This window comes from Mobula hypostoma, chromosome 17, assembly GCF_963921235.1.
Source record: "Mobula hypostoma chromosome 17, sMobHyp1.1, whole genome shotgun sequence".
NCBI lineage: Eukaryota > Metazoa > Chordata > Chondrichthyes > Myliobatiformes > Myliobatidae > Mobula > Mobula hypostoma.
In genome coordinates, this window is record NC_086113.1 from 53,982,240 (window position 1) to 54,006,998 (window position 24,759).

A 24,759-nucleotide genomic window follows, 5' to 3' on the forward strand; every position below is an offset into this window, starting at 1 on the left:
TTTGATGTATTTCTTAATATAAAAGTACACTTAGTTATAAATTTTGCCACTAAAATAAGAGTGAACTGCAAACTGTATCAGTCACCCATTATGTATCAGGAGAGGTTGCTGTTTGAGCTCCACACTCTAGTTCTCCATTAATCAGTCGCTGGGGGCCACAATCATCTCTAACTTTACTGAATGACTATCCTTCTTCTCCGAGTGTGGCTGGGAATAATGGCAGCAGTGTCAACAGGCCGAGGGTCTCCATTTTTAATGGGTACTGTATTTCTTAACAAAAACAAGTGCACTGCAAACTATAAAAGGTTAGTTTATTTGAATACTTTCCCCAAGTATTCAAATAATCCATGAGAACTCATGTTGTTGTGAGAGTGTGTAGTTATTAGTGGTATACCTACTGATATAACTGGATATCAGGATCTTACCCATGTATAGCACTGCAGTAGATAAATCCATCCCTTCACCCTCTCACCAGGATAATATTGATCAAAACTGCAAGTGCATGTATTTTCAGTATCCAAGCACTGTAACCAGCCTCACTGAAGGCAAACAGTGCGAATTAACAGGAATACACTCAGCACTGACTTTTTAAAAAAAATTCTAATACTTGGTTTTTTTTTGGATTAAACACTCCCAGCATTGGGTATAATAGACATGACGCGCAAAGGATTTGATTCATGAAGTTATCAGCTTACCATACAAGTATCAAGTTCCTCCAGCCTCTCCAATTCTGTCAGCTCCTCAGCAGTGACAGTGAGTCGCTTTGTTGTCTTCTCCTCCAGCACTTCTATTTCTGTGGACTCCTGTCGTGGCAGTGGCTTTCCACGCTTTGTCAGATGGTTGGCCTATTGCATGAATCGAGAGCCAATATTCCATGAGGAAGAAGTACTAAGTACTGCCACTTGCAAATTATTTTGTGCCGTGTTTGGAACAGAATGATTCTTGCATGATAGTTATGGAATCAGACAGATTACTACTTACTATTACTAGAAAAAAAACTTCAGCTCTTTTTTAAGAAACTCCTCCAAGCAAGTTATATCTAAGAGAAGGGGAGATGCTTCTTTATAAAGTCCGAAATGGTAAACACCTTGAAAGGTGTCAATGTCTGAAATGTTCTAACGTTTTGCCATTTGAATCCCACACGAAGGTAGCTATCACAAAGTATTTCTTTCAGCAAGGTATAGACTCATGAGGATGAGATTACTGCATAAGTAACTCTCTTGTTGGAGAAAAAGGAAACACCCAGCAAGAAGAATGTACTAAAGAATTTGTGTTGGCTGTCATGCACTACAAAGGGTTAGAGCATTATTTGAAACAGCAGCCTCATCCCAGACGAAAGTAGCTTTGCAGCGGCTTCCCCTTTATCCTCAAACTGTGACCCCTTGTTCTGGACTCCCCAACATCGGGAACAATCTTCCTACATCTAGCCAGTCCAATCCCTTTAGAATTTTATACGTTTCAATAAGATCCCCCCTCAATCTTCTAAATTCCAGAGAGTATAAGCCTAGCCGATCCAGTCTTTCATCATATGAAAGTCCTGTCATCCCAGGATTCAATCTGGTGAACCTTCCTATGGTCGACTGTAGATTTTTGTGGCATTCAATGGACTCAGGGCCTCAAGCCATGGTGTTGCCTGTTTATAGTGGCCAGGAGAGAGGCATCAGAGCCGGTGTGCTCCACCGGGGCCAGCATGGCACTGCGTCTGGGCTGGAGATGGTGCTGTGCCCCCAGTATACAGTCCTCATGTATACAATATAACAAGCACATACAGGATATCAGTAAAATGCAACCACACAACAAAATATAAAATATTTATATTTTTTGTGTGGTTGCATTTTAGTAATATCCTTTATGTGCTTGTTATATTGTATATGAGGACTAGGCCTCAAGGCCCGGTGTCACCTATTTACAGCCGCCAAGAGAGAGGAGTCAGAGCCAGGGCACTCCACTGGGGGCAGTGTGGTGCAGGATGGAATCAGTGCTGTCCCATCTCCTCCCCCACCACTGAGTGTTCGCTCGACAGAAGGCAAGCTTTATTGTGGTCATTTGCAGATTTCGATGGCTTTGGATGGCTTGAATTTGGACTTTTTTTTATTGTGTGGCTGTATCTTTCTATCTTATACATGCTATATGTGCGTTGTGCTGTGTTTGGTGCCTTCGCCCCAGAGTAGCACTGTCTTGTTCGGCTGTATTCATGTACAGTTGAATGACAATTAAACTTGAATTGAATTAATGAAGCCTCTACTGCCTCCTTGAGCAAAGAATCCCATATATTTACTACTCTCTGGAAAAAACAATTCCTCCTCATTGCTATCGTAAATCTATTGCTCTGTATCTTGAGGCTATGTCCCCAGTTCTAGACTCACTCACCAGTAGAAACAACTTTCCTGCTTCCATCTTATCTACCCTGTTCATAATCTTTTATTTTATGTTTCTATAAGATCTTCTCTTATTCTTCTGAAATCCAATGAGCATAGTTCCAGACGACTCAATCTCTCTTCATAGATCAACTCCCTCATCTAAGGAATCAACCTCATGAGCCTCCTTTGCAATACCTCTAAAGCCAGTACGTCTCTCCTCAAGAACAGAGACCAGGACTGCACACAGCACTCCAGGTGCGACCTCACCGGTCCCCTATAAAGTAGCAGCATAGCCTCCCTGCTCTCAAGTTCAATTCCTCCAGCCATGAAGGTCAACATTCCATTTGCCTTCTTGATAACCTACTGTACCTGCAAACCAACTTTTTGCGGTTCATGCACAGGCATACCCAAGTCCCTCTGTGTAACAGCGTACCACAATCTTTCACCATTTACATAACAACTTCATCTTCTATTTTTCCCTCCAAAGTGGATGACCTCGGATTTAGCAATGTTGCGCTCCATCTGCCAGCCCTTTGCCCACTCACTTAATCCACCTATGCCTCTGCAGACTCTCTGCATCCTCCTCACAATTTGCTTCTCCACTCAGTTTAGTGTCATCAGCAAAATGAGATGCACTACACTCGGTCCCCTCTTCCAGGTTGTTAATATATATCATGATCATTACAGTCACAGCATCTACTCCTGTGGCACATTACTCACCACTGACCACCAATGAGAGAAACACCCACTCATCCAACTCTCCATCTTCTATTGGTTAACCAATCCTCTACCCTTGCTAAGACATTATCCCCAACTCCATGGATCATGATCTTGACTTGATACAATTGGGTGGAAATAAGACTGAATAATATTTTTACCAAAATGCAAGCAGCAGCAATCACCACATGGAAGCTGTGGCGACAATTAATTTTCAGTGGTGCATGCCGAACTTGCAAGTGTAATACAACGCAAACACGAGGAATTCTGCAGATGCTGGAAATTCAAGCAACACATATCAAAGTTGCTGGTGAATGCAGCAGGCCAGGCAGCATCTCTAGGAAGAGGTACATTCGATGTTTCAGGCCGAGACCCTTCGTCAGGAGTACAATCTGCCTCATTTTGGTTAAAATGCGAAACCAAGTTTCTCAGTTGGACCCAAAAATAAAATCCCAATTTTATGAAGACAGGTAGTGTCCAATATCTAGCATTCTGGCCAACATCCATCCCGATACCGATATCACTAAAATAGACTAATGAGTTATTTTTACAATACCATCAGTGGGAGAAGATGTACAGTAAAATGGCTGCAATTTGTAGACTCACTCAAAAGATGCATTGCAATGGCTGATGTTGTGAAGGGTGCAACATAAATGTAGTATTCATTTTCTCTCTTACCGAAATAGCATTGCATCACCAATGATTCTTCCTTTCCATCACTCCTTTCTATGATGCCAGAACTGATAACCCTCCAAATCCACTCCCAGCCTTCACAAATACTGTCTGCCTGCTCTGCCCCTTCAGCACAAATGCTAATCTCCTTATGCCGCAGTTGTTAAATCGCCACTTTCCATCCATGCCTTCAATCAGTGGTACAATTGCTATCCTCTCGAAAGCAGAGTATTTTCAGATCCATGTTTCTACTTGAGAATGCTGATCGGAACTTTGCTCCATCATGTCTGACTATAAAGACCAAATGATAATTAACGGGATTATAATCCTCACCCACCTCGAGCAGGTGCATCTTAAGTGATTCAATTCTAGTATTTTCAGTTCCTCAACCTACAAAGTTTTAAAACATGAATTTAATTAAATTTCTGCATGTGGAGCAGGAGCTAGGGAAGATGGCACCTGCAGGTTTTGCAGACGCAGGTGACTTCTTCCAGTTCATCTACAAAACAGCTTATTCTCATCTTATGTCTTTCTTTCTTTTTGTGGTGGTTGTGGTTCTGTCGGAGTCTGTGATCTACAGTTCAGACTATGGATCTTTGCAAGTAGTGGGGTTTCAGGCCAGCTGTGCGGCCTGGCACTTCGCTGTCTCCAGAAACGGCCTGGAACCCATGTGCCTTCGGGGAGCGTAGACCACCCGGTTCCTCGCCAACTGAAGCATTGTGGGAGACTGCAACGTTGAGACAGTAGTCGGTGTGTGCTGCTGTCGGAAGAAACCCTCTGTACTCGAGTGATTCCCCCCCCCCTCTTTTGATGGAGAGTGAGTCTGTTGGTCCTCGAGATGGGGGCTAGGAGAAGTGACAGAAGACTGTAACATTAGAACAGCCAGTTGCAGGTCTCCACCCTCGTTGTTGCAGGAGCATCCTCTGTCTCCCTCCACAGAGAGGAAGAGAGAGCCTGTCTGAGACAACGAAGAGCTGGGTAATGGACTGTAGTTTTTGATGGACTAGATCAAGTTCTCTCTGGGTGGCTTTTGCTATTGCTTGCATGGTGGTGGGGGGAGGGGCTTCTGCTGACACAAGTGGGGGGAGGCAAGGCTGATGCTGCTTCTGTATGGAAGTGGGAGGGGGCTTTGGGTTCTGATATCCTATCATTTATTCTATGGGGTTTCTTGTTTCGTAGATGTCCGTGAAGAGTAAGAATTTCAGGTTGCATACTGTTTACATTCTCTGATATTAAGGTGAACCATTTGAATCGTTTTAATTAAGTATATTAATGGGTTAACAACTAATTCATTACAATTAAATTAATGTATTTTGTTTTTGAATCACCTAAAACAGAAATGGTTATCAGTGACACTAGAACATTCAATCCTCTGCAAAATATATGTAGCAATTTTAGTATCAAAATGCAAGGGACGTTCTTTTTAATTGATCTCTTCAGTAGATTCTAGTGCTCAGAATTTTATCAATGTTTGGATAGCTCTTGGATTTATTCTAAAGTTTGGCATTTTGTTACAACTGTTCATTTCTCTGTAACCACATTGCGACCTTGCACTTTATTGTTTACCTGCACTGCACTTTCTCTGTGCCTGTTGCACTTTGTTCTGCATTCCGTTATTGTTCTACCTTGTTCTGCCTCAATGCACTGTGTAATGATTTGATCTGCATGAATAGAATACCAGACAAGTCTTTCACTGTATCTTGGTACACGTGACAATAATAAACCAATTCCGATGAAAAGAGCTGCATAAAATAAGCATCACTGATAGGGCCATTTGGTGTGGTTGTATGATGATTGAAGGGAAAAGAGAAACATTACACTGTGTAAAAGCAAAACTTCAACTCAAAAGTAAACTTTCATGAATGTCACTTCACCACAACACTTCGCAAAGTAGCTCACAATATAGAATCAGAACACTCAAGAGCACAGAGAATTATTTCAAAATGTACAGATTGCATTTTAAAGTCAAACTCAAAGACCTAATTCCAATGCTGCAGCAAAAGTATCACAGATGCTGGAAAATGTTTCTTGTCACAGGTAACATTTGGCAGAATGATCTGGAGGTGTTCATCTCCTCTCCAGGGAAGGCATGCTGCACCTGATATTCCCACAGTCTCCTGAATACTAACCAATTAGCTCAAACAGGATCAGAAGGTTCAAGAGCAGTATCCATTGTTGCATGAAATGCATCAAACCTGTACTAATTGTATGAGGATATCTGAATTGAGCTGTGTTCTGTTTTTTTAAATCAACAGTACTGCTGAACTACTTCAAGGGGTACAAGGAACATATTTACCAGCTGTAGTTAATGAGCAAATAGGTTGAATTCATGGAATTCTTGGTTCATTTTACGACCACAAACAAAACAAAGTCTATTCATCTGAACCAGCACATAATCAACCACCCTGTCCACCACACCATTAGATGCTGTGTGCAAGAACACGAAAGAGTTCACCGCAGATGGAATTATGAAGCATGCTACACAAGCGACGTACGTCTTGACTGAGAGCCTTTGTTTCCTTGGTCAACCTACAGAAAAGGCTGTACTGAATCTCAATTTAGTTTACTCTTGGAGAAAATTGCCATGCCATGGTCTGTATAGAAAACACCACTTTTGAATCCTCAAGGCATATGCAGAGGTTAAAAATTATGCACTGCCAATTTCAATTTTGACAACTTCCAACAACACTCCTCAACATGTTTCAAGCTGATTCTGTTCCACTGATATCTGAATTCAAGATTAATTACCATAACTTGGCAGGATGGCTTTATGGCAGGATAAAATGGAGTAAGGAGGATAAATATTTAAAATGAAAAAAGGAGCAATGATGGGAAACTGTGGAATGGAGGAAATAATTTATGAATTGTTCTAGTGAAGAACCAGCATAGACATCTCCTTCAGGGACATAAATTTCATAACTCCATGGCTACCTGTTGCCAAGCACGAATCTAGACCGAGTCTGTTTGGAGTCCGAGCCTCTATGGAGCAAGAATTCAGTGGAGCACTCCTGCATGACCAACGTTATTTAATTTAGTTGCGGATGGCGACTTATATTAAAATTTTGTTGGGAGAAGAAGTGGCTATTTGTACTAATACTCCCAGAAGTCAGATTTTCACAAAGAGAGTGGTGGGTGCATGGAATACACTGCCTTCGACAGTGGTGGAGGTGGATACAATAGGGTCTTTTAAGAGACTCTTAGATAGGTACATGGAGCTTAGAAAAATAGTGGGCGGTAGGGAAATTCTAGGCAGTTTCTAGAGTAGGTCACATGGTTGGCACAACATTGTGGGCCAAAGGGCCTGTAATGTGCTGTAGATTTCTATTTTTCTATGAAGCCCAATGTACGGTGAAACAGTCACACCATATGCAGTGGAAGCATTACTTCAAGCAAAATGTAAAACTATGGCCTTACTTCATTGTCCATTTACCCAGATTTTTATATTTTTCCTCTCATTTCCCACCAAAAGCATTCGAGTAAGTGATGAACAAATCAAATATTGTAGATTTGCCACTTACCAGTTTGTGTTGTGAGCTTGAAAGTGCTTCCAGGATTTCATCTACTATATGATCAGACAGAAACGATGCAACTGTCAGCCTGACTTCACTGCATGAGAATTGCAAAGATAACAGACAGAATTCAATCACCTTCTGTAACATGGGGAAACTCTTCATGTTTATACAGATATATTTCCCTCAGCCTTTACGTTCCCTATAACTTCAACTTATGATCAGTCCCATTCCACATTTTCACTTCCCTCAAACAGCATGTTCACTTAAAAGTGAAATTTTAAGGAGTTTTGGATCAGGAACTGGGTAAGGACCCCACCTCCCCAATAGTCTGACTGGCTCATTCAGAAACTGTTGGGATTCAACATTCAAGGAATGCTAGAAATTTGGTCAACAAGAACGTAAAAAACTCAAGGGCAGGAGACGACCACCAGGCCCCTCAAGCCAGCCGACTGTTTCTATTGTTACTTTTTCCAAGGCATCAGCAGTGTTACTTGTTAGCTATGTGATACAGTGTAGAGTAGGCCCTTCTGGCCCTTACAGCCACACCGTGCAACCCCTGACAATCCCGATTAACCACAACCTAATGACAGGACATTTTACAATGACCAATTAACCTAACCAGTACACCTTTAGACTTTGTGAGGAAACCTGAGCACTGGGGGAAAACACACGCATTCCACGGGGAGACCGTTTACAGACTCCTTACAGAACGGTGCTGGAATTGAACTCTGAACTCCGAACTCCAGAACGTTGCGAACTGTAATTGCGTCACGCTAACCGCTACGCTACCGTTGCTTACCTATTCTAAAGTTGCAGCAAGATTTTTAATCTCTCTTACACCGCTTGCAACACCATAAAATGGGAACAAAATTGGAGTAAAATGAGCTTCTGAAGTGTCTCATTTGCTTCTAGACTCAGGAAGTAAAGGCAAGGTCCTCAGCAGGAAAACCATACCCCAAATAGCAAGATCCTAACAAATTACATGGAAGAGAGGGATAAGCCCCATTTCCACAATGAGTTGTTGGCTTCCAACATGGGGCTTGCATGCAATTGTTCAGTGTGTCCTCCAGTTGTTATAGTTCTTCACGTGATTCTGGAGGTTTCTCTGGTATTGCCTTATTTGAATGGGGGCTATCTGATCAGTAAATCTACAAATTTGAATCAAATGTCTCTTATGTCTGGGCTACAAGAAGAGCAGAGCACATTTTGCTAGCTATCTTTACTCTTTTTCTTCCTTTCCTCTGTTTTTTGGACTCTCACCACTTCCCATTTCCAATTATCTTTCTTCTAATAGCGCTTAATAAATCAATGGTGAAGCAACAAGCTTTACGCCACCTTCCTAACATCAGAAAGAACGTTGGATCAAAAGTATCAGAATCCAACACATTCTAACTTTCAGTGCAATTCTACTAAAATACGAGGAAGAGGAATATGGGAAGTATTCAAGCCCATTCCACCATAAGTTTACTAAAAAAACTTCTACGTCAACTCCATATTCCCACACTTGCCCACAATTTTTTAAAAATTCTTTTGCTATCCAAATGCAGGCGCTCTCTAACAAATGTTGTATTTACAAATTTCTGCCACTGAATCTTTAAATACCTTTGATTTACAACCTTTTTTGTTCTAAAATTAACATTCTCCACCCAATGGAATGCATGGTAGCAGAGTGCACTTCAGTCAGCCTTTCTAATTTACAAATTTTTTTTCAGGAATGTACTTCCTCTGTTAACCTAGAAACACCCATATCTTTCCGACATATTCAGCATGGGACTATCACTAACATGATAAATTTGGGAATTTCAATTATTTGTACCATTTTATAGAGATATTTTCTTATTTCAATCCACAATAGTCTTATTCTGACGTTATCATTCTCAGCATTAGATTTCCCAGCCAGGAGAAATGTTGCTCCAGCATCTATCGCGTTGGAGTAAATTTTATACAGTAAACCTTTAATTATCCAACTCTTTTTGGATTTTGGTAAGGCCAGACTAGCAGAATTTCTGGATCTTACTCTTATTAATACCCAAAGAGATTCATATTTTGCTTAAAAACATGTTACACAGCGATACAATGCATTTTCCAGTGAAAAGGGTTGAGTATAAAGGGAACAGGAAATATGTAAGCATTTCAGACTTTAGCTCTTGCTGCAGACCCAGCGACCCATGTTCCTGACCTCCAATATCTCGAATTCCGACTATGGTACCAGCCATTCACCCTGCTCACAGTCTAGACTCGGTTCACCGTCCAAACTAATAAGCTCAATACTAAAAACACTGGGTTTTACGAACAATTGAATGCTGAATTACTGGTGTGTTTCAATAAATGATTTTAAACTCATCACATACATAAATTCTGATATATTGAGTGATTTCATCAGCCTACTGCAATTAGTATACCACTGCACTATTTAGAATGTAAGTGTTAAAATACCTAATTTTATTAAGAATATCGATGCCCGATTGCTCAAGCAGAACATTCTTGATAAAGGTCCGTGGGATGGAAACTTTCTCAGTGGTGGCCTCTATTAGATTCTGCCGCAGATGGGCTTTTTTCATCACGTGAGGGCAGAGTCCTTCAGCTGCGTCTACCATGGACTCCAACATAATCTGTAATGGAAAGCAAAAAAAATCAGAAGTTAAAGCTGTATGCAGGCAGCAAGCTAACATTCATACAGGTGGAGGGGTTTTGGCAGAAGTGGTCATTCATGCAAGTGCCTAAATTGGTTGTCTGATAAACAGAGGAAGCTCAATTAAACAATTATCTGCTCAGTATTCTTTTAAGGGGGAGCTCTAAGAAATCCACTTACAGCAATTAATAGCACAAAGCTACAGATCTACTGAGTTACTTTTAGCAGAATCACATCCTGCATCTGACTTGTAAAGACTCTATGAAATAGATCTTAGAAATACTCTTCAATAATAACTTTAGCTGAGATCAAGATTTGTTGTCCGGCCTTGCCCTACAAACTCTTCCAGTGCTACTGAAAACCAATCAGACCAAAATTCCAATTCTTCAGAAAAAGAATTTAGTGCTTTCCTGGCATACATGATGAATAAACTCTTCTCGGGCTTCAGCCAGGTACAGGTATTGATTTTAACTGACGTTTTGATGACAAACTCTGCCATCTTCGTCAGGGACCATGCCTGGGCATGACTAGTCCGCTGGTATTTATACCCTTGACGTCTGTCCCTCCTGATTGGTTAGTTTTCATCCAATCAGGATTCTGCTGTCCCACCATGTGTATAATCAAAGTCCAGTTTTTACTTAGAACAAGACCTTCGCCTTTGTTAAAACTCTTTTCCTCCAGTTTTATTTCAATAGCTTCCTTCACCAGACTGTACCAAAAGCCACTGGCGGGCACAGTAGTATTATGTAATCAAAGTCAATCCTATGGCCATTGCAAATGCAAAGTTCTGCTGTCGCTGATCTCCCTGGGTAACCCAAACAGATACACCTCTGTGCTCCTTGATGCGAGTTTCCAGCATGCGTCCTGTCTGGCTGCCTGGTTAAGGAAGCCATTGAAATAAAACTAGTGGAGAAGAATTTTAACATAGATGAAGGTCTCACTCCAAGTAAGAACTGGAATTTGATTGTAAACAAGGTGAACAGCGGATACCTGATTGGACGGTGACTAACCAATCAGGAGGAACACCAGACAAATCCCTGATGAAGGTGGCAGAGTTTGTCATCGAAACGTCCGTTAAAATTAATACCTGTACCCAGCTGGAAGCCCAAGAAGAGCTTATTTCCCACACTTTTGTTTAAATCCCTTTGTAGCTTTACTTCTCTGTCATTTACTGTAGCCCTCCATACATGGCCCACTGAACACATGTCATTGTAATTCAGCTCACAACAGCCCAAGCAACTCAACTCCACATAGTTGTTCAGTCCTCAGTTTGTGTGCATGAGCTTTGGGCACAGTTGTGTCACTGATGGTTCAATCGTAAACTAAAACATGAGGATGCATTTGTATCTATTTGATATATTTACAAATTAATCACAAAAGGGAGCTAAATGCATAAAATCATCAAAATTCAGATTCTGATATATTTATCACATATACATTGAAACACGCAGTGAAATAATCACATCAACAACCTATGATGTGCTGGGGGCAAGTGTTGCCACATATTTCGATGCCAACATCACATGCCCATGATGCTTGGCAGTACAACACGGAACAAAATAAAACTGAACACAAGTAACAAAGCAGCAACAATTCTTCGGTAAACATGTTGAACCCAGGACGAATAAAGGCCAATGTTCTGTTGTCAGTTGAGCTTTGCCACCTGTCAAAGCTGAAAGCTAATAGCTTTCAAAAATTTGTTCACGCACTTACATAAAAAAAAACCCTGTTAAAACTGAGGGAAACAATTTAAAATATTCTCATAGGATTTTAATGAAAATGCTACAAGATACAAGAAAAAAAAGGTCAAATAATTTATAAAGAAGATCCCCTTTGCTCCTAATTCAATGCCTTACCATAAGCAGGGAAATCAATAACTTCTCAGACTCAGAACCTGTGAGGCAATTCACTGGAGTAATTGCTGGGGAATTAAGTAGGACTGGGTTCCGTTGATGCTTCAATTCTGAATCTGTCAGCGAAACTTCCTTGTTTCTTAGCACCAACGTGGAAGTCCTGGATTTAATGCCAGTTAAATAGGCAAGCACTGAATCTTGTGTGTCCAGCCTCCAGCCCAATCAGCACCAGGGAATGCCAACAGCACAGTCCACATCAATGAGTTTCATTTCATTATTTAACTGATCTAGGTATTATCCCTCCATCATTGAAAGACGGACATGCTACTTGCTTCAGACATTAATCAATGACTAAAAGGATTGAGATCCAATCACAAACAAGAGAAAATCTGCAGATGCTGGAAATCCAAGCAGCACACACAAAATGCAAGAGGAACTCAGCAGGCCAGGCAGCATCTCAGAAAAGAGTACAGTCGATGTTTCAGGCCAAAACCATGTACTCTTTTCCTAGATGCTGCCTGGCCTGAGTTCCTCCAGCATTTTGTGCATCTTGAAAAGGATTGAGATTTTATGATTCCCAAACACCAAACATTCTTGTCTAATCAGCACAGTACAATGGGCACAAAAAAAAAGATTTAAAATTGGAAAATCAATTGAGTTTTCCTTGTGTTTTAGAATCTGAGGAAAGACAATGGGAATGTTGGGAGAATACTGCAAATGACTGATGGTGTGGCCTCGAAAGCCGGAAGTTCCTGTTTCTATGCTATATAAGCCCATCATTCTGGTACTGCTGCAGTCACTATTGAATAGGCATTGCAGTCACTATTGAAGTTGGGGTGTATGGGGTGTCAGGGAGGGGTAGCACCTCCGGTGGGGGAACATGTCACGTTCTTTTCAAGGCAGTTTGTCCACCTTTGGTCCCCACCTGGCACTCAGCTCTCACCTGTGGCTCCTCGTAGCTGTTTGCATGTGACAGCAGCCACACCCCGGGCAACGGCTTCCACAAGCTGACTAAACCAGGTGAGGGTAGCCAACGGGTCTCAAACCCTCGGTGAGACAGGAAGCTGTCTATCCCAGCATGTGAAGACAGACTCCAGCGAATTGATCGGACAAGACCGATATAAGGTCCAAATGTCAAGAAGGCGGTCTTTGCAAGCGTCATGGAACGTGTAGAGCAGGACAAGACACAGAAATTTTCCTGGTCATCCACTGCACCTAGTCCCATCTCCAGCCATCTCAACTCTGTCTTGCCACTGGATCCAGATGGGAATTGGGAAGAGAGAGTGGGGCTGACGCTGCACAACTCTCCCTCACTTAAATCCAAATCACGTGCTAGTCTCAACACCATCAAATGGTGTTGAGGTCCTCATCGATGTTACGATGGATGAACACATTGAATAGGCGCTTTGCATAATAAGCTGAATAACGCTGATTGGAATTTTTACTCTTGTGTGGCATTAAGTATCCTAAACTTGTTAGTATTTACAGCTAGGTGTATATTTTAGAATCTGCTGATCCTATATCATTAAAGCTACCAGAAAATAGTCAACATGGGTTTGAAATAACTGGTAGATTAAGATTCCAATCACATGCGTGTACCTTGAGTTGTTCGTCCACAACCCGTGTGACTTCTCCAGCCATGGATTCCAACTTTTCCTCAATGGGATTGGATGAACTACTGAAACCAGTCCAAGAAGCTCCTCGCAGGTGGTAAAGATTTGGCAACAGCTGAAGGCAAAGGTATTTTGTTACATGAGTTACCCCTTCACTATTGGACATTACGATGACAGAATTATGAACAATACTACAGTGGAATGATTTAATCAACAGCATCACTTTCATTTATCTGGCCAAGTGGAGTTGAGAAATGTGTACGAGGAGGTACTAGATTTTACTCCTGACTTTCACCAAGCCAGATTTTGCAGCGAACGGATATGTTTGGAAGCAACAACCTGTGCTTAATGAGTTACAACACAAGATTAATCATTGAATTATTTGAATTATTCACATTTTTCCCCACCATATTTTCTTCCTCCCACCCTCCCCGCCACAATTGCCTAACACCATTTCTGAAAATCAAAAGGGTAGTGGTTAGCACAACGCTTTACAGTACAGGTGAGTCGGGTTCAATTCCCACCGCTGCCTGTAAGGAGTTGGTACGTTCTCTCCGTTACCGCATGGGTTTCTTCCGGGTTTTCCGGTTTCCTCTCTCAGTTCAAACTTGTACCGGTTGGTAGGTTAATTAGTCATTGTAAATTGTCCCATGATTAGACTAGGATTAAAATCGGGGCACTGCTGGGCAACGCAGCTGAGAGGGCTGAAAGGGCCTATTCTGCACAGTATTTCAATCATTACATAAAGCAACTGTGGGCACATGGCCAAGTGGTTAAGGCATTCAACTAGTGACCAAGGTCGTGAGTTCGAGCCCCAGCCGAGGCAGTGTGTTGTGTCCTTGAGCAAGGCACTTAACCACACAGTGCTCTGCGATGACACCGGTGCCAAGCTGTATCGGGCCCTTGCCCTTCCCTTGGACAACATCAGTGTCGTGGAGAGGAGAGACTTGCAGCATGGGCAACTGTCAGTCTTCCATACAACCTTGCCAAGGCCTGTGCCCTGGAGAGTGAAGACTTTCCAGGTGCAGATCCATGGTCTTGCAAGACTAACAGATGCCTTTAAATAAAGCAACTCAAGATGACCATTCATCACACAGCTGAAGGGTGCTAAAAATGATCAGCCTTTACTGAGTACAAAATACTATGTACTTGCAAAAACCTACTGCAGGAAATTTACTCTGATGATGTTATTACCCATAGCCTTCTCATCTTATAATGGAGTACACAATCACCACATTAGGGATTAGAAGAAATTTATTCAGTTTCTCTCGGACTGAAGGGAATAGATGCTCAATAGAATAGTGGTCATTTTACTGGATTAGTGATCCATACACTTCTGCTGCAGATTTAGAGGCACAAGCTCAAATCTTACCATGGCAACTGGGGAATTTAACTTCTGCACTGAAAAGCTAGTATTAATAATGTTGATCACAAGCTATTAGATTCATCTAAAAGCCTTCGTACTTCAGTAAAGTTTTTACTGCCCAGAGGGATGTGGAAGAAGAGAATCTCGAAACATTTAATAAGTATTTCAATCAGTAATGGAAGTGATGTAAACTGCAGACCAGTGAATGACCCCTAGGAAATGGGACTGGGCTAAATTGCTCTCTTATTGTTAACACTGACAAGATAGGTCATATGCTCTTCTCTACACCTTAAGATTTACTATTTTCACCTTTGCCATGCCTCAGGATTGTTCAATTGAGGTAGAAAGGATGAGAGAGGTGAGCAAGAGGCAGTTCTATTGCCCAAAATCTAGATTACAAAACACCTCTACTTTGTTCACGATACTCTATATCAGAATTTCTATGAAAAATAAAGACGGATATGACTTAGATTTGGAACCAACTTCCGTAATTTCCAGTCTAGGCTGAGTGACCCCTGCAGTGTGCAGCAACAGCAGACCCTACTCCAAATAGGGACCTCCCTGAGGTGATTGTAAGCTGGTATCAGGAATCTGACTGGAGGATGATGGTTTGATGGCTCACCACACAGAACAGCCAGAATCAGAATTGGATTTAGTATCACCGGCATATGTACGAAATTTGTCATTTTGCAGCAGCAGTATATTGCATTCCATAGTAATTAAAAAACTAGAAATTATAATAATATATACATAAATTTTAAATTAAATAAGTAGTGCAAAAAATAAGTGAGGTAGTGTACATGGGTTTAAGGTCCATTCAGAAATGTGATGCAGGAGGGGAAGAAGCTGTTCCTGACACACTGAGTGTGTGCCTTCAGGCTCCTGTACCTCCTCCTTGATGGCATGTCCTGGGAGATGGGGGTACAGTGATGGGCACTGACCTATTGAGGCTTTGCCATCTGAAGACATCCTGGATGCTGGGGAGGCTAGTACCCATGGTGGATCTGGCTGAGCTTACAACCTTCTGCAGCTTTTTCCGATCCTGTGCTGTGGCCCCTCCATACAACCAATTAGAATGCTCTCCACGGTACATCCGTAGGTACTTACAACAGGCTTTGGTGACATATCAAACTTCTACTTCCTGATAATTCTTTGTAATTGCATCAATACGTTGGCCCAGGATAGACCTTCAGAGATATTGTCACCCAGGAACGTGAAACTGCTCACCACTTCCACTGCTGATCCCTCGAATTGGCCCGACTTCCCTTTCTTGAAGTCCACAATCAATTCCTTGGTCTTACCGACATTGATCTTGCACTCAATGTCACCACACCACTCAACCAGCTGATCTATCTCACTCTTATACACCTCCATTTCACCATCTTAAATTCCACCAACAATAGCTGTATCATCAGTAAAATTATAGATGGCATCCGAGCTGTGCCTAGCCACAAAGTGGTGGGTGCAGAGAAAGTCACGTAAAACGTTTGCACAACTTGCCACTTTGCACTATGAGCAGGAAATAATGTGTGCGCCTCGGATCTACCAGCCTATTGTGAATAGCACTCAAATCTTTCTGGAGGCAGCAGGCTCTGCAGTTCAAACTCTTGATAGTGAAGTACTATTACAGAAAACGAGCCAGTATTTAGCATTCCACGTAAGGTATTTACACCTAGAGTTTGTCTACGTTAGTGTCAGATTATTATTCATGAATAAAGAAGTACTCCAAATGCTTCATAAATCCATTGTTCACAAAAATAAATGCTTAAACATGTGCAGCTTAAACAATTTGAGGTCTAACCGTTTTGGAATTTTTGGCATCCCTCATGAAGTTTTCAGCAAGTCGCACATCTTCCTGCACAGCGTCTCCTGCTGAATTTCTCAGCGAGTTAAGATGATCCTGTACTTTTACACACATCCGGTCAATCATCTGTTGACAAACAGCGTGTCAATCGTGGAATCAATACTGCATTTAAAACACTGAAAATGGCACATCAAATCAGCTACTCGAGCGTTTAATTGCCATGATCAAGTAATAGATCCTTCCACTGTCTGTTCGGCTATCTGTCCTTCAAAGGATATTTATAGTCACATTTCTTTCAACTGAATAGTTACATTACTGTAAGCAATATTTGAATTGTGCAATTCTTACTTTTCTGCTTGCATAATATGGGCCTTAAGTCATTGTACAATAATTACATTCTTTGTATCATAAAACAAACAATCATTATGGCTATTACAGAAAAATTCTGTTAGAGCTTTTCCATGAAGTCTTGTGGCAGTGACCAACACATTTATTTGTCCCTTAATTTGATAAAACATGATTAAATATTGATAAAACAATCAATAATGTCATTTTAAAGTATGGAATATTTGAGCTACCTTCATGATGACTCCCAGCATTGCTCCTAACCCTTCAGTCTAATCAAATTTATCATTCGATTACCATTCCTTGACTCATCAATCTTCTTGTGAATGCATGTCTTGCTGGATTCACTTTTCCAAATCGGCTTTCTTAAATTGGGATGAATGCTGCAATTCCATCAAGCAATTGCCCCTTAAGTAATCCCCCTTTTTCACCAATGTCCTCAAATGAACCAATTCCATTTAACTGTTGCAGTCTGGATCTCAGAATCGGAATCAGGTTTCATATCAGCAGTATGTGTCATAAAATTTGTCATCTTTGAGGGAATAGTATGATGCAATATATAATAGAGAAAAAATGTGAATTACAGAAAATGTGTGTGTGTATATATATATATATATATATATATGTATATATATATAAAATAGCCAAATTAAATAAATAGTACAAAAATAAAAATAAAAAAGTAATGAGGTTGTGCTCACGGGTTCATTGCCTACTCAGAAATCAGATGGCAGAGGGGAAGGAGCTGTCCCTAAATCATTGAGTGTGCCTTCAGGCTTCTGTACCTCCTTCCTGATGGTAGCAATGAGAACAGGACATGTCCTGGGTGATAGGGGTCCTCACCCTAACTTTTCCCTACTGTATAGCTTATTGGTTGAATCTGGGAGAAGTTAATGGAAATGTAGGCAGAATAGGTTATAGGAAGAGTTAGTGGAGGAAAGGCATTCCTCTGTGAGCTGACATGGACTCAATGGGAAGAATGGCCTCCTATTATGTTGTAAGGTAAAATGCCACGGGGTATCATGCACAGCTGTGGTAACTTGCACAGTTAAATGCGAAGGCCTGGACAAGGTGTACAGAAATATTCTTGCAGTCTGAAGCTTTCTCCATCAAACCCATGGAATTTCTTTTTTCTGCTCGCAGGGTTTGAATTGTTTACAGGTTTCCGGTGTATTTGATTACATTTGTACCTGTTGAGTAGTACTGGTGACTATACCCTGCTGTAACCTGTAGGCTTGTTCCTGCAGGTACCTTCTGGTCTCATGATTCCGCAGCAGATAGTTCTCAATCTGGAATGAAGACAGAAAAATCATAGGACTTTACGATACATCGGCAGGATTTATTACCTTTGTTTCTAGTCTTTCCTTTAAATGTGCTTAAATAGTTTTTGCTTGTTTTTAAATGTCACCAACTTGCAGAAACAAATCAGTGTGCTTACCAGCAGAGAGGCTTGGAGCAGAGCCAAATGAGACGTCAATGTTCTTTACAGACTTAGTGTGGGGGCAGATAGTGGTGGGGACCTTGCTCTCATGCGACGCCATGGAGCTGGTTTGTTGGTCAACAATTAGCATGGGTGATTTGACCATATATTTTGAGTTATTACATATTAATTCTCCAAGAGGACCACAACCTGTCGTAGGCTTTGGAACCTAGCGTGCCTCAATGACCCAGAGAGCTATGTTGGCTGGAGTCAGGACCTTATGCTTTGGCTCCAGTAGGGTTACCCATGCCAAACAGGTCAGAGGGTAGAGGACAGATTAAGAGAGGTCAATTGGTACTCCAGTTTCGGGGATTGAGCCCAGGGCTAACAACTCTGATCAGTAGAAAAATAGGGGACTATGCAGTAAGGAAATTCTAGGCAGTTTCTAGAGTAGTTTATATGGTTGGCACAACATTGTGAGCTGAAGGGCCTGTAATGTGCTGTAAATTTCTATGATCTATGTTCAGCAAAATTGTTATGGAAACAGCAATGAAGAATCTTTCTGCATCTGTGTGCAACAGTATTCCTGAGTCTCCACCCATGACTAGCAGCAGTGAAAACCTGAGAGGAAACCACTGACATGATGAAGGAAGCCCTGAACACTACCAGAGATGGAGGACTTTCATTGCTGCCCCAAATGCCAGCCATGTTTCAAGCAGTGAGTAAGTTATGTATTAATATTGTTTAAGATAAAGAATAAAGTATACTCGGCACACTTTATCATTATCACCACTTTATTTTTAAAAATTAGCATCCTCTAATAGCAAACAACTGGATTAGTCACTATATAATAGGTACTGCTCTTGAACTGTGTGTTAGGGCTATTTTATTTATAGGATTTCCTTCACCTCAGGCCTTCAGTTCTGGCAACATTTTTGTAAATCTTCTGTGCACTCTTCCAACTTACGGATGTCTTTCCCATAACAGGGTGAGCAAAGCTGTACATGATACTCTAGGTGCCACCTAAACCCATTGTCTAGGAGAATGATTCAGGAAATATATGGAACACGTTAGGAGTGCAGAACAAGCAAAATCATTACATCATCTGGCAAACAAATGCTCAGGATATGACTGTACATGGTGGTGGGGAAAGAAATTAAGTGTAGGAGTGCTATGATCAACTACTCTGGCTAAAGTCACAAGTAGGTCACAGATTGGTCGGGGGCCCAGTAGAGAAAATCACAATAAACAGCAGAGAAGGGATGTAATACCTCAGCAGCCTATAAAGAAACTCTCTCGGTCAGGTGAAGAAGGCAGCAATACTGGAAGAGTGAAGTGGGACAAGTGGATGTTTCAGTGGGAAAACAATTAATCTTAATTCAGTAAAAATAATGCTTATGAGAAGGAACACAAGCGTCAAGCAAATGTGACAATGCTCAACTGGAAGAGAGTTAACTTTGGTGAACTCAAAGGGCTTCTGAGCCAGGGGGAGTGAAAATAAAGATTGCCAGGAGAATGGGAGGCCTCAAAACAGAAATAGTTTGGCTATTTCGTGGGGCCGAGGTACTGTGACTAAATTACTTGAAATACAGATCGGAGACAGTGGGAGAACTCTACCTTTTGTAGGGCTTCCTCTGTTTTTTCCGGATTAGCCTTCAATGCCTGGGAAGCATCATTGACAGGGATAGGCATGAACCTCAGGGTATAATTCCTACAATGAAGAAAAATAGGGTTAACACCAGTCAAAGCACATCACATGCTTACTGCTTATTTTAATTGCAAATATAGGTAGACCTTGATGAATATATATTTATCCAACTTAGTGGTATTCATTTAACTGAGTCAGAAGGAACTCCAAGGAGCTGATTATTGACTTCAGGAGAAGGAAAGTGCAGGTACATATGCCAGTCCTCTTTAGGGGAAATCAGAGGTGGAGAAAGTCAGCAGTTTTAAATTCCTCAATGTTATCGTTTCAGAAGCCATGTCCTGGCCCCAGCGTATAAGTACAAATACAAGAAAGCATGGCAGCGCCTGTACTTAGAAGTTTGTGAATATTCAGTATGATATCTAAAACTTGACAAACTTCTATAGATACATGGTGGACCGCATATTGAATGGTATGGAAACATCAATGGCCTTGAACAGAAAATCCAACAAAAAGTTGTAGATTTGGCCCAGTCCATCACGGGTAAAGTGCTCCCCACCATTGAGCACATCTGCACGGAGCTTTATTGTAGGAAAGTAGCATCCATCACCCCCACCACCCAGGTCATGCTCTCCTCTCACTGCTGCCATGAGGATGGTGGTACAGGAGCCTCAGGACTCACACCACCAGGTTCAGGAGCAGTTCTTACCCCTGAACCATCAGGATCCTGAACCAGAGGGAATATCTTCACTCATCTTCACTTGCCCCATCACTGAACTGTTGAACAACCAAAGGACTTAGTTTCAAGGACTCTTCATCTTATGTTCTTGATATTTATTGTTTGTTTCTTTGTTATATGCTTTGTATTTACAGTTTGTTGTCCTTTGCACATTGGCTGTCTGTCCTGTTGGTGCAGTCTTCCATTGATTCTATTATGGTTCTTGAATTTATTGAGTATGCCTGCAAGGAAGTGAATCTCAGGACTGTGTATTGTGACATACATATAGTTTGATAATAGATTGACTTTGAACTTTGAATTTTGGATTCCAAAGCTTCACTATGGCATTGGGACATGATGCCAACCATTCTAATGGTTCAATGATACCCACGTAGACATTGGATCTTGTTTGCTACTAACTTTATGTGCAAATTACATACGTGATGATGTCGTCAAAATGCATGATTGCTTTTGTTTTATGAGCATAATATACTACAGCAAGGCTATGCAGCTGACAACCTTCATTTACAACAGCTGGTGAAACAAAGAACATAACCCACAGCAGGTTATCAAGAAGTGAGTTAAAGTCTCCTCGTCTGGATATTAACGTGTAACCGTCTACATGCATGCACCTGGCTTTTCAAAGCTACATATACTTGTTATGTATTGCTGACAAACAGTGTTTATTGAAGACCTGCAAAGTCACGCACAGCACAGTTACGTTGCGGCCTCTGGCTTAACGAGACCGTGCCTCGCTGAGAGTGAGGCCATTCATTACTTAGGAATCAAACTGAGAAGACGACACAGTGGGGGTGTAGTGTAACCATACATGAAGGTACTGTATGCTTTACCTCCTTTACCTCCAACCACGATTTCCCTCAACTCTGCGCGGTCAGGGAAAAATTTCTTAAGGGATGAGAGACCACAGTTCCTGGAGGCAATGACATTTAAGCCATTCCCTCTGCAGAGATCTGCTGCTCAGAACACTATGGGACAATTTTAACATAGCAATTGGTATAAACCACACTCATGTATTTTGTTACAAAGAAGAAACTTTTGCTAACTTATCACTTTGATGATTTTGTATGTTACGCAAGGGTGAAATTCAATTTCTAGGCAGAGTGAATTTACTTTTCAGTCCAGTATGGAACAAGTGTAGCATTATAACATAGGAAACAGAAGGAGTGAGCCACAGAAACCCTCACATGTGCCCCACCATTCATTGAGACCATTTTTAATTTATTTACGAACAGATGAATTTCATCCAAACATTCAACAAATTATGTAAGGACAGAAGTTCTACTAAGCCAAAGCACTAAGTAGCCCTGTGTACACTGAATTCACTTTGCTCAGTCAATTGTGAAATTGCCTTCCCCCCCCCCCAAAGTACGCCCAGAAGTAAAATTAATGGCATTAGTTACAATTTTCATCACTTTCTCATGTTCCTTAAGGCCAACTTTTGAACACAAAGCCTCCTTGTGTCTGATACAATGAAAGCTCACACTGGACAACAAAGATTTTGCTTCCTGAATACTTTTGGGTTTATCTTATGGATTTGGCGCAGCTGGTCATGAAAATCACCATGAAATTTCCCTATCACACACCATTTTTTGAATTTGTTATTTCAATTCATAATTAAAGTCAAAAATAACTGATGCCAAGATTAAGGAAGGCATTTTTGTTGGTCCACAAACCAGACAGGTTGTCAATGACTGACAATTTAAAGAACTTGTGATTGGACCAGAGAAAATTGCATGGAAAGAATTCAAGGATATTGTTGAAAATTTTCTTGGCAACTACAGAGCACCAAACTACACGTAAGCTGGTTAACAACATGCTTCAAGCATACAAAACCTCGAAGTGCAACATGTCACTAAAGATTCATTTTCTGCATTCCCATTTAGACTTCTTCCATCCAAAACTTGGCGCTGTCAGTGACAAGCATGATAAAAGGTTTGCGGTCATGAAGAAACTGTATCAGGGCAAATGGAATCCATCAATGCCGGCTGATTATTGTTGGACACTTAAGCAAAAATCCTCAGACACTGAGTACAAATGAAAATCATCAACAAAACATTTTTACTTCAGTTGAACTACTGCAAAGCATCAGCACCATTATGCAATTAAATGCATTATATTCAATAAAAATTAATTTCTTGTTTCCTCAAATTCCTATGTGGTACAAGTAGTATGAAATTATATTTGTGTTCAGCTTTAAGTGGTCTATCATAAACAAAAAAAATTCTGAGGAAGCAACACTTGAAAAAAATTTGTTCTCCAGTGTGATCATTTCTCCAACACTTTTTGCAAACAGATCAACAAAACCTGCTTCTACTATTCATGCTGGGTGCACCATCAGTTGTCACAAAAAAAACCTAATTTTAAAAGGTTAACTTGTCAACTAGACAATTCTATTAATATTGCCTAGGTATTTCAGTCCTTGTGGTGTGTTTAAGTAATATTACCAAGTTAACCAGCTCTGTGTATATTTCATCACCCCTACAAAATTGAATTAAAAGGTTAGTCTAGCCGGTGATGGTCTCATCAAGACAAATGGAAAGAAATTCACATGAACTAATACCTTTTGTTAATTGTTCCACCATGTTTATTCCTATCATTAATATTCTATTGTTCACTGTGTTTCTGCTCATTGCCAAATCCATAGTGTGCTGAATTTTTTTTTTTGTTTCCTGGAAAATCATCAAAAAGGAAAGGAGCTCACTCTATTCTTTAACATATCCCCCATCACGGAGTGGTTTCTCCACACTGAGTAATAATCTTTGAAACTTCAAAACTAGCAGTAACTAAGTCCGAACTATCTGAAATAAGTGTCATCAAAATACTTGACTGCACTTTTTTGTTGCTGATTTCTTGAGAAACAGGTCTTTTCATTCTTGCTTTCTTTCATCGTGTCACTTTACACTTTCCTGCACACCTTAGTTTAGGAACACTGGATGCATAATGCTTTATCACCCTTTTAAATTATGTCAAACCTTCCACTCTACCACTCTTGAAAAAATCTGCAGCTTCTCCCATCATTTGAACACTTCTGTTTTTTTGTGAGTGTATTCTGAATGAGCCAAGAGTAAATACAATTTAATAATCTCACGGATTAACCTAAATAACGTAGCTTTACTAATATAAATAGGTTATATTTATTACAAAAAAAACCATGGAGGCATTAAGCTACACATAGGATTTACTATTATCACTGAATATCTAGTGTTGTCTCATAAATGACAGAAGATATAAGCAGAACGAAGTTAATGCCAAATGGCCCAAGCATTTACTATCCAAATACTGATATGTACACCAAGTCTGTGAGGATTTCAAAATGTATCATCCCATGTTATATGTTCTTGCAACCGTTAATCTGGCCTGGGCAAGGTTGTATGGAAGCCCGGCGGTTGCCCATGCTGCAAGTCTTCCCTCTCCACGGCACCAATGTTGTCCAAGGGAAGGGCACTAGGGCTGATACAGCTTGGCACCGGTGTCGTCGCAGAGCAATGTGTGGTTGAGTGCCTTGCTCAAGGACACAACACACTGCCTCAGCCAAGGCTCGAACTAGCGACCTTCAGATCACTAGACGAATGCCTTAACCACTTGGCCACGCCTATATATCAGATACATACATATAAACACACACACACACACAACTTCTGTAGTATGATTTCTGTCAACAAGTTTTTCAGCCAGCAAGACCTGACAATGTGTCTGCTCAATACGCTTTCCCATAAGCCGCAATTGCCTTGACAAAAATTGACTGCCACTTCGACATTTTATCTGAACCTCGGTAAGTTTCACAAAACTTTGTACCTACACATGTAATCAAGGACAGCGTTAATTCTGCGAAAAGCTGAAGAGTTTAGGATTAATACTGTGCTGCCAGTGGTAAAATGGATCAGGTTTCCTTTTACAGATACAAAACAACTGCAAGCAAACAAGTCCATAGAGATATCTACCATCAGCCCATGACATACCATTATCAGACAGATTAAATACACTAAGCAATCAGTCCATAGTCCACATCAATCAGTCCACAGAGTCTTGTCATCTTCAGAACTTTTCTGATGACTCTGCCATAGTCGGATGCATTAGCAAG

At 40.9% G+C, this 24,759-nt stretch overlaps 1 protein-coding gene across 4 annotated transcripts in view; it reads right to left on the bottom strand.

Moving 5' to 3' along the window:
- LOC134358043 (F-actin-uncapping protein LRRC16A-like) overlaps positions 1-24,759 on the bottom strand; it is a 342,999-nt gene that overhangs the window by 66,690 nt on the left and 251,550 nt on the right. For 3 of the 4 annotated variants that reach the window (XM_063069928.1, XM_063069927.1, XM_063069925.1), the window contains exons 23-29: positions 19,912-20,005; positions 18,065-18,163; positions 16,527-16,655; positions 13,346-13,474; positions 9,698-9,873; positions 7,268-7,355; positions 696-845 (exon numbers count right to left, since the gene is read on the bottom strand). In XM_063069928.1, coding sequence (XP_062925998.1) covers positions 696-845; positions 7,268-7,355; positions 9,698-9,873; positions 13,346-13,474; positions 16,527-16,655; positions 18,065-18,163; positions 19,912-20,005 — 865 coding nt within the window. The remainder of the gene's footprint in view (positions 1-695; positions 846-7,267; positions 7,356-9,697; positions 9,874-13,345; positions 13,475-16,526; positions 16,656-18,064; positions 18,164-19,911; positions 20,006-24,759) is intronic. The other variant, XM_063069926.1, reaches the window with a different exon arrangement.